At 29.6% G+C, this 10757-nt stretch overlaps 1 protein-coding gene across 1 annotated transcript; it reads left to right on the top strand.

Moving 5' to 3' along the window:
* Positions 1-4438: 4438 nt before the first annotated feature.
* LOC112525562 lies at positions 4439-5094 on the top strand. The gene has a single exon (XM_025135743.1). It carries the CDS (start codon positions 4476-4478, stop codon positions 4938-4940), a length of 465 nt encoding a protein of 154 aa, XP_024991511.1. The 5' UTR covers positions 4439-4475; the 3' UTR covers positions 4941-5094.
* Positions 5095-10757: the final 5663 nt, after the last annotated feature.

Below are 10757 nucleotides of genomic sequence, written 5' to 3'. Positions count from 1 at the left end.
TGATCGTATGAGTGGGTGTGCACAATAAAGTACATGTACTTCAGGCACAAGTTATACAATGGATAAATTAAGGGAGTAGATAAAAGGGAGAATCTAGTAGAGAGACACGTGCGTGGGGCCATGCCCATTACCCAAGCTCGGGCTATTCCCATGTCCACCAGCCAAGCTCGTGTCTAGATCTGTTCACTAGTATATAATCCTTTTCCCAATGGAGAAACATTTACAAAGAGTCTTGGCTTCCTTAGCTAGATTTGGTGGGACTATAAGGCATGATCTCGTGTTACCCAACCATGAATACCCGAGCCTAGTTGCTGAAGCTAGCAAGATACAATCTATCAACTCAGTAACCAATCGGAACCTATGATTACTCTCAACCCTACTACGTGCTGCCAAAGTGCAAGACTCCTCGGATAGGTAACAACACATTAGAGTATGAAGATGTGTTACGTATATGGCTCTTGACAAGTGGATTATACAACATGGAGCTCTATAGCCAAGTGTCCTTTTCAAGATGTAAGAGATCAAACTGATATATTTATACTAACATGTGTATTTTCTCTTCTCACTGTTAATCTTTTGTAGTCTGTTTATATTCTTGGAATAAAGCAAGCTTAAGAAATATAGCATTATTCTATGACCCTACCTCGGGTGGAATGTACCTTTGTTCGTTAGGTTAGGTTTGGTTAAGAAATATAGCATTGTTCTCGACTAAGATGAACTCCTATATCTTTCAGTTCTTCTGGAATGTTAAGATATTCCCCCTGTTGTTGGGGAAGTGCTCACATATAGAAAGTCAAAAACCTCAATGACCGTTGCTCAAACTTACTTATAACATCCCTTGATTAGGCTGTCATTGATGGTGGTAGCCTAGTTTGCTTCTAATAGTTGGTTGTGCATTTTGTTCTTTCAACTTTTAGGGAGATGTCAACGGCTGAGCAGAAATTGACTTTCTATATGTGCCATATTCTAGGTTATGTTACATGTAAATCCAATTAAAATACTAAAGATTTTATATATCATAACTTGAATAATAGTTCTATTTCCTATGTAGAACCTTTGCCTTGTCTGTTCTTGAACTTCTAGCTTCTGAGATGCATACTAATAGTCAGCTTTATAAAGCTCAGTGAGTTCATGGTTTTTGTGCACAATCATACATATCTCATCATGCATAAAACAAACAATACCCCCGAATACAATAATATGCACATTTGTTTCAAACCCTTTTGAAATAATAATGAGATCACTTAATTTTTCTTTGGGTTAAGGTTTTACCATCATCGGCACTTCCCCGGGTTACACGGCTATCCCTTGTCCGGTCACCCATCCCTTATGACTTTTGACCCTCTCCCATACCCGACAAAATATTAATTCTTTTATAACATGCTAATAATGTTTAAAAACACATAAACAAATAGCATGCAACCCACAATATTAATTCATATACATGTAGTAAACCCATAAACATGTACATAAAAAAATATCGTAATACTCAAATAATTTGTATATAAGCATGCATCCCAGTTAAAGTCTCATGAATACTCACATGAATAGATCCGCTAGTTAAACCTTGTCCCTGAGTAATATCCTATAACATGTAATTATATTTCAATAATTAGAGTATTGACTTTTCCCCAAAAAATCAACATGAAAGTCAAATGGGTCAACTCCAAGCATACCTCGTCGCCATATATTCCCCTCCCCAATGGAATTTTTCACATCCATAAAAAATTACAAAGTATTAAACCCAACATTTAATTATATACGATTCTGGTTATAAAAACGTCTGCTCCCACAATTATCTAGCCACAACTCCCGCATTAAGTTATTAAATTATTTCTTGTAATTTAAATATGAAAATCCAATTAATTAATAACTTTTACAATTGATGTCCGATTCTTGACCAACTTAATCAAAACTTCCCCGATTTATTTTGATTAATCCAAGTAAATAAATGAGTCTCAAATCTTTTTTTAACAAATACCGATTTTATCAAAACAACTCGAGTCAAACCGAACTCGACCGAAACAAGTCGGTCATGGCTTAAATTTGTTCCAGCGTCGGTCGGCTCAACTCGACGCCCGGCCCAACCCGGTCGTACCCTTGGTGCGGCTATCGTGAACGATCTTCGTTTGAGATATTTTTTCGATCGTTTTTCACCAAAATTTTTACAAAATATTATATAATAATAATAAATCCCAACTCGTACCCAAATTTACAGCCCCTACGGTTCAATATTAAACTCGTATTTTGAGTTTTTGTACCCGAATCTCGTCGAGCCGCCGCCATAACAACTTCTAACATAAACCGCTCGACGTACAAGCCACCATAGCCCATGAGAATTGTACCAACAGAAAGATAATTGAAAAACAAAACCAACCATATATTATACATCAATTTTGGTTGAGTATTTTATCTCCAATCGCCGTTTTTGTGCGGAATGACCCTATGCCGCTTCAAATTCGATATCTCTCTCGCTTATTGATGAAATCTCGAGATTCCAATGACGTTTACTCCCTTACACCCTTAAGACCGTCTCCACAAAAATTCAGTTGAAAATTCCAATTTATAGGGCGTCAAACCGTCTCTAGAATAGGAAAACGTGATTTGGGGAAATGATTGAAATGATTTCCCAAATCTCAATCATTTCCAAATTAGTTTTCTACTTTTGGCAGGACTAGTCATTTTTGTTTTTCTTTCTGCATTTTCATCCCAAATCATTTAAATACAAAATGTTTCATTTCCGTTTTTATTTATTGCAATAAAATCATATTTTTYGAGTATCGACACTTTAATCCCGTATGTCGTTTACTCTTTAAATTTTAACCCTTAACATTTATTTATTTTACGAATMATAAATTTTTAGGGTGTTACAAATCTCCCCCACTAAAAAGGGATTTCGTCTCCGAAATCAATCTCCGTTGAACAATTACGGGTCCCATCTCCATTTTTTTATTCCAACATATTTTTAAAATCAAAGTTGTTGATTCGTCAACTAGTTTATTTGTTGGATTTCTATGTTTAATGATTAATTTTTACTTGAATGTTGATTGATTTGGCCAATTATTTGATGTTCATAAGAAGGTTTGCTAGTCAAAATCCTGGATGTGTAATTGTCAAGATATTTTGATAAAGTGACAATTGAACCTATTTGATTTTAATAAGGTGGGTTCTTGAAATCTTGCAATCAAAGTCATCTAAAGCCGGTTTTACGAGCTTATAACTTTGAATTTATGTTTTTCTTACCCGATAAAGTTAATTGCACCCAAGAGTTTAAGAGCTTGTTTAAACTCTTATTTGTGATTAAGATTTGATTAAAGAGCTTATTTTAATCAATGTTTAGTTAAGGAAAAACTTAGATTGTCAGAGTTTGTTGGCAATTTTAACCAATTTGGAATTGTCCGTTTTGTTACAAATGATGATAGGTGTTTGTATCTTTACCAAAGTAGACTATTGTTAGACTTTTAATTTCTTGAATTTTTATAATTATTTTGAATCATATGTTTAGTTCCCCTCTTTGCAATTTAAATTTACTTACTCGTATTTGTACTTGACATGACCAGCATTGACTGTTGAACTGAGTCATGTGGATTCGACCTTACTTATTGTTGTTGCAATTTTAATTGTTAACGAAAGGCTAGTTAGTTAATTATTATTTGGTGGAGTTGGTATCTGTTACTTGTTGGTTCAGATAAAAAGCACGGATGTTAGGGTTGTTGATAATGATAATGATAATGTTTTCACTACTCAACAGGAATTTTAGAAAAAGGTGAGGAAATTTTCTTTTGGTGGTGGTGGTGGTGGTCGGAGTTGAGGAATATCGGAAAATAAAAATAAAAAAGTTTAGTAAGCAAATAAGAATCAAAACAAACTTTGTTACATTAACATGTATTTATAGATGTCTTTTTTCTTTTTTTGAAAGATGAATATTATTATATGAAAAATAGGTTCAAATTAATGCAAGGCAATGTAATAGTAGTTAGTTATTATTACCCATCACTTTAATTTTGGATGCAATTCCTCAACAACCCACCCGGGTTGTGCCTACCCAACCAAAATGGCATTTAACCTCCTTAAACTACTTCACATGTATTGTTTTCCTTTCCCTTTAATGTATTTTGCATATTTTTTTCTTAAAAAGAAAAGAAAAAAACCAAGTATATTTATTTTAACTATTCATGTTAATAAAAGATATTACACTATTACTAGAAGAGTAAAAACAAACACCAAGTATATTTATGTTGATAAAAGATATTACATTATTATTATTATTATTAGAAGATAAGCAAAACACCAAGTACATGCACTTTTTGTGCAAGTGTCATTTAATTCCCCATGTGAGCCTAACAAAGGGTATTTGCGAAAATATAAACAAGCACAAGGGCAAAGCCAAAGCAATTGGACTATATATGTAATGTTGTGGTAGTAAGCCTTTACACCACCATATAATATAATTGAAATTGACATTGAAATTGAAAATGTCTTCGGTTGTGACAGATGAGATACGATCCAGTGCAAGCGAGGTCTACCATGGCGACAAAATCTGCAGACAGAAAACAAAGGTTTTGCTAACAGAAGTTGGGTTACCCAATGGATTGTTGCCCTTGGAGGACATTGAAGAATGTGGGTACGTCAAAGACACCGGTTTCGTTTGGCTCAAGCAAAAAAAGAAGAAGGAGCACAAGTTTGAAAAGGTGGGGCGTCTCGCTAGCTATGCAAACGAGGTCACAGCCTACGTTGAGAAATCCAAAATCAAGAACCTGACGGGTGTCAAAACAAAAGAGTTAATGATGTGGATCAACCTGAGTGAGATTAGTGTCGATGACCCACCCACCGGAAATATCACCTTCAAAGCCCCCACTGGCTTGTTTCGAACTTTTCCTGTCTCTGCCTTTCAAGTGGAGGACGATGATGAACAAAAACTTCAAGTCAAGGAGGTGTAATAATAATTAATGTCACCCTCCATCTCGATCATCTTAACTAATAACAAGCATGATTCTCGTATCTATCAATGTACGACAATTAGTACTTTTTAAGATGCAGTGATAAAAGATGTGGGCATAATTATGATGCATTTGTTATCAAACTTATTATCATATATGATTTTTATAATTAAACAATATATGATCAATCATCATGGCTTAATTAAAATTACAAAACTCAACCACAAGAGATTCGAAAATAAAGCTTTTCTCTTCCGTATTTGTGCTAATAAATATCGCCTTAAAACCCACACCACATCACGATCTCAAAGAATTAACAACAAATTGCATAAATCTAAAGGAAGTTGTAGATGTAAACCCATTTGAATCTTGTAAAGAGGAAGATGCATTGTATTACCGTTTTTATAGTACAGAACAGTACCTCTGCGAAGCCCAAACCTACCTTATCAAAATAGCATTTAAACCTCCTTAAATTTTCAAACAACTCCACGAGATCCTATTAATGTCACCTTCATAAAAGTATATCGTATCAATTCCATTTAATTCACAAATCAAACACATCCTAAACATGTACATTGTACAAGTACATAAAAAAATTTATTATTTCCTTCCAATGTTTAAATTTCTATGTTTTTATTTAAAAGATTATTATAAAAAGAGTATTACAATTTTTAATTTCTTCTTATACAAAATTTAGTAAATGATTTTTTTAAAAGAAAAAGTTCTTAAAAACCAGGTCACGATTTTTTACGAAATTGTTATGAATTATAATACGAAACAAAACATCTTATGAAATGTTACAAATAAAAACATTCAGAACATGTTATGCCACATTTTCTTTTCATTTTAGTTATCCTTAACTAGAATAATATGATGGGAATATTATAAAATATATATTTATTTATAGTTCATATTAATTAAAATATAATATAATACAACAAATAAAAAAATTAATTATTTGTATTAATTAAATTTAAAACAAATAGATTAAAAAAAACACAATGTCCAATTATCCTCCTCCTTCAAATGGAATAATTTCATTCTATTATATTGCTAAATATATTTCTACTAAATAATTTTTTCTTTATACACATCAATATTAGAACTCATTTTTTTACATACAATTTTACCTAAATTTGACCAAGATTATATAGCAATCCCCGTAATCTTTTCCATTGTACTATGATGAGGTTTTTCGTGTAGGTTCTTTATAGTTTTTCCATTCTGTCTCATCATCAATTCAACAACTTCAAAATATCAACATACTTCCACTCTATGAAAAACCTCACCTAAGTTTTTTCATAATTTTTCAGAGTCCCACCATTTTAATTTTATATCACTTATATTCCTATTTATAAAACTCAATGCATTAAAATTTATACAAATAAATATCTATTTATATCGAGAAAATATTATTATTTTAATCATGTATAAATTCTTATTATAGAACAATCANATATATATATATATATATATATATATATATATATATCTAACTTTTTTATTATATGAATATGTGATTATTGAATTTATTAATATATATTAATCAGTGTGATTGAAATGCGATAGATTCAAACCACATAAAATATATAACATCACATTTCACGATATGATTTATTTGAGTTTAAGACAAACACAATTTGGTTTGAGAAAGTTGCATATCCGGTAAACTTGCAGTTTTGAACCTAAACCATAAACATTTTTAATTCCCATTTACCAAATAAATAATATATATATATATATATATATATATATTTAAAAATAATTGAAATAAATAAAGAGGTATAAAAATGGTGTGAATGTGTCCACACCACACACAACTCATCTACCATCTTGAGGCTCACTTTCACTGGGAATTCTAAACCAGGGATGTCGATTGCCACTTGTCCTACTATCTCACTCTCCTCTGCATTGCACGTGACTTTGACATCCTCACTAAACATGTCTTTCGCGCGTTCCTCTATTCACGTCCACAAATGTTATGTGAATCTTTAGTCTTTTACAAGGTTAAGGATTTAAATCTTATCAAATGTGAAAATAGTATATGAGTTTATTTGTTTTATTTACCGTATATAAATATTATATATTTTAAAAAAAAAAGTTTAAAATAATAAACTTGGTAAGTTTATATTTTCAATTTTTATATGTTGAAAGTTATTTAAATTGAACAAAATAGTCGATCTTCTAAATTAAGTTTATTTTTAGTTATTTTTGGAACTAAATTATCATTTAAAATTCTTTTTTTTAATCTGAAAATCGAGTTTGTACAAATGCGTAAGACGTTTGTGTAAAGTGTGGTTAAAATGTGAATTTGATTGAAAAATGACTAAAAAATGATTTTGGTTGGGGAGGTTGATTGTTTGGTCAATTTCCCTTATTATAATTACCAAAAGTGTATCCATGCAATGCAACGCAGTTCAATCACGATTTTGCAGTTGAAAAGTAAAACCCTGAATCCTTTTTCATTCTTCTATCGTTATTGTTTCCTAAAATAACAAAATCTATGTATTACTGATTTGAACATGTTGTTTTTATATGTGTATCTTTGAAAAATTAAATTTGCAATGATGATTTGAGGTAATTCTGTATGCACCTTTTTTATGTCAAAGACATGCATTGAGAATGTAAAAAGTAAGCATTGATACTGATTTGTGTCAAAAGGAAATTAGTATATAAAAGAGCATCCACAGTGTCGAAGTTTTTCCCTAAGATTTTTCACAGCTTTTTTGTTTTACATTTTCGCCACCTCAAAAAGTTAAAAACCTTAAGAGTCCCACCATTTTAACTATATATTATTTATATTCTTTTTTATAATGATCAATATATTAAAATTAATATAAATACATATTTATCAAAAAAAATTGAATTTAAAAGAATGTACAATCAAAAATAAAAATTGGGTTATTATGAAATCTAATTGTATAAAAAGTATGTCCAAGAAAAATTTATATTTTTTTAATTAAAAAATATGTATCTATATGATAACTCTCAATTTTGAGAGTTATCTGTTGTTCAATACTCCTATTTGTATGTATCCATTTTGCCTCTATCTTATATTTTTTGTCTAAAATGTTTTTAAGAGATGATGAAAGGTCAAAGATTTGATTTTATTCTGAAAAACTGTCACTACTGGACAGTGCCTACGGCATGCCCACTTTCTGCCGACTGTGATAATTTCTTCAAGGAAGATTCAGATAAGATTAATTATTCTTTTCTGGATATTTAAAAGAATTAAATCTGTAGTCCATTCTGCAAATTTCACAAAATCTAAAGAAATGAGCCATTTTGTTTTAAAAAATGACTTAAAGTGTCTTTTCCCTTAAATTAAGGGAAAGACCATCTCTACATTTTTCATCCTTTCAAAAAAGATGACAAGGACAGAAGATCTTGCAAAAAGTGAAATGAAGTCCTTACCCCAAAGTTGGAAGAATGTTTTCTTCCTTTGGATAAAATAGATGTTCATTTCTCTCTTTCTCCTATAAATTGAAGTATTTACTCTCATTTGGTAGACACATCTTTTGGAGCATTTACTCTTAACTGAAGATCTGGAGCAGTGGTTCAAGTTTAATTTTCTGTATTTATTTCTTGTCTCGTATTTAATTTTAAGCTGCTTTTCTGTTCATTGTATGCCCACTGAGGGCAACAGTTTTAGTAAATTTCAATTCAAGTATTTCTTATACATTTCTCTTCTTCTTCTATGTTCTGTAATTTTATGATGAGCTAATCACCCCTTTTGGGTGTAAGTGTGAGTCAAATTTAAGACTAGTAGGCACACTTGGGTGTTGCATTGTTATTAATTATTAAGTTTGGTCACTTAAAGTTGGGACTTAAACTCAACGCGAATAAACCGATCACTTTAAAGTGTTAATATTAGATCCTTGATTCAGAGATCGACGGATTCGAAGTACGGCTTAAGTAATGCACAAAGATTTGAGAGAGTCTTTGATAATCACATAGAGATACGGATTTTGCATGTTTTTATTTAAGGTTCAAATATTAGTCGAGATTTACACTATAAAGATATTCGAGTATAAATCTTCAGGCTAGTGGAATTAGATATCTTTTTATCATTTAGCTAATTCGGCAATCTTAAAATTGATGAAAGTGGGAACTTTGTGGGCACTCCATGGGCATAGTATATGAAAATTCACTTTTGAGAGATTGAAGTTTTTATAGAAGTCCCATGAGTTTCTGACCATCCTGTTCCTATAATCTTTTTAAGGAAAACTTATACCCATTCCCATATCTTAATTTAAAAAGATTTATCTCGTATTTTAAAGTTTTTTACTAACAAAATTCAACTTTTACTCAAACCGAAACATGCTCAAGAAGTTCATGGAACTCTCTGATTCTCAGTTGTTCAATCACAGTGGAAACGATCTTGGTACTATACCACTTTATCACTTGAAGCGATCATAGTATCAGTGTGCACTTGTACCGCCACTATGGAGACTTTGTGCGCACTGTGTGAATACTTACGATTCCAAGTTGTCACTATACTATTTATACTATATTATAAAGCATTTGACAAAAACTCTTAAAAACTATTTTTTATGCATGAAATATTGTTTATTGATGCATATTACTTAAAATTTAAGATTACAAATAAACCATGCGTAAGTATAACTTATTAAAGCTGCATGTTTGAATTCGTGTAACTAACTGCAGATAAACATAATCAAATACAAGATAAACATTTCATTTTAAAGATAGAAAATCTAAAATATAATTAAGATAATTATCGAGTTCTAACAGAATACTTAATCATTATTCTTATAAAAACTTATATTATTAAATTAAAAATAAATTACTTCATTATTAAATTTAAATTAAATTATAATAAAAAATGAATTAAAGAAATTACCCAAAAAAACAAGAAATTTTTTAAGTAGTTAATTTGATACTAATATCGATATATTTATTTTCAAAATTTTATGATATCTAGAAATATATATTTAATTCAAAAATAAAAACATTATCCGTTTCTCAAACCCATATAAAGTGTATTTACAAGTAGATTGTACGTAAATACAACTTATTAAAACTCTATGTTTGAACTCGTGCAACTAACTGTAGATAAACATAATTAAATACAAGATAAACATCTCATTTTAAATGTAAAATAATTATGATAATCATTGAGTTATAACATAATACTTAATTATTATTTTTATAAAAAAATATATTATTAAACCAAAAATAAATTACTTCATTATTAAACTTAAATTACATTATAATATATTTATTTTTAAATTTATATTTTATTAAAGAATAAAAACATTATCAATATCTCAAACTCATATGAACTGTACTTACAAGTAGATTGTACGTAAGTACAACTTATTACTGCTTTATGTTTGAACTCGTGTAATTAACTGTTGATAAACATAATTAAATACAACATAAACATCTTATTTTTAATATAAAATAATTATGATACTATTGAGTTTTAACATAATACTTAATTATTATTTTTATAAAAAATCATATTATTAAACCAAAAACAAATTAATTTATTATTAGACTTTAATTAAATTATAATAAAAATTGAATTGAAGAAATTACACAAAAAAACGAACTTTTAAATAGTTATTTTAACACTGATATCGATATTTCTTTTTCAAAATTTTATGATATTTTCAAAATTATATTTTATTCAAAAAAAAAATTATCGTTTTCTCAAAACCATATAAAATGATAGAGATAAAAAATAAAGCAAAAAAATTAAAATCGAGATGTATCTCGCTGCATATATTGCACGAGTGTCATTCTAGTATTATAAAACATTTGATAAAAACTCTTAAAAACCATTTTTAT

The sequence above is a fragment of the Cynara cardunculus genome (assembly GCF_001531365.2).
Source record: "Cynara cardunculus var. scolymus isolate 2C chromosome LG 1, CcrdV1, whole genome shotgun sequence".
Lineage (NCBI taxonomy): Eukaryota > Viridiplantae > Streptophyta > Magnoliopsida > Asterales > Asteraceae > Cynara > Cynara cardunculus.
Note: the sequence above shows the minus strand (reverse complement) of the source record. Positions and strands in the feature narration are given on the sequence as shown.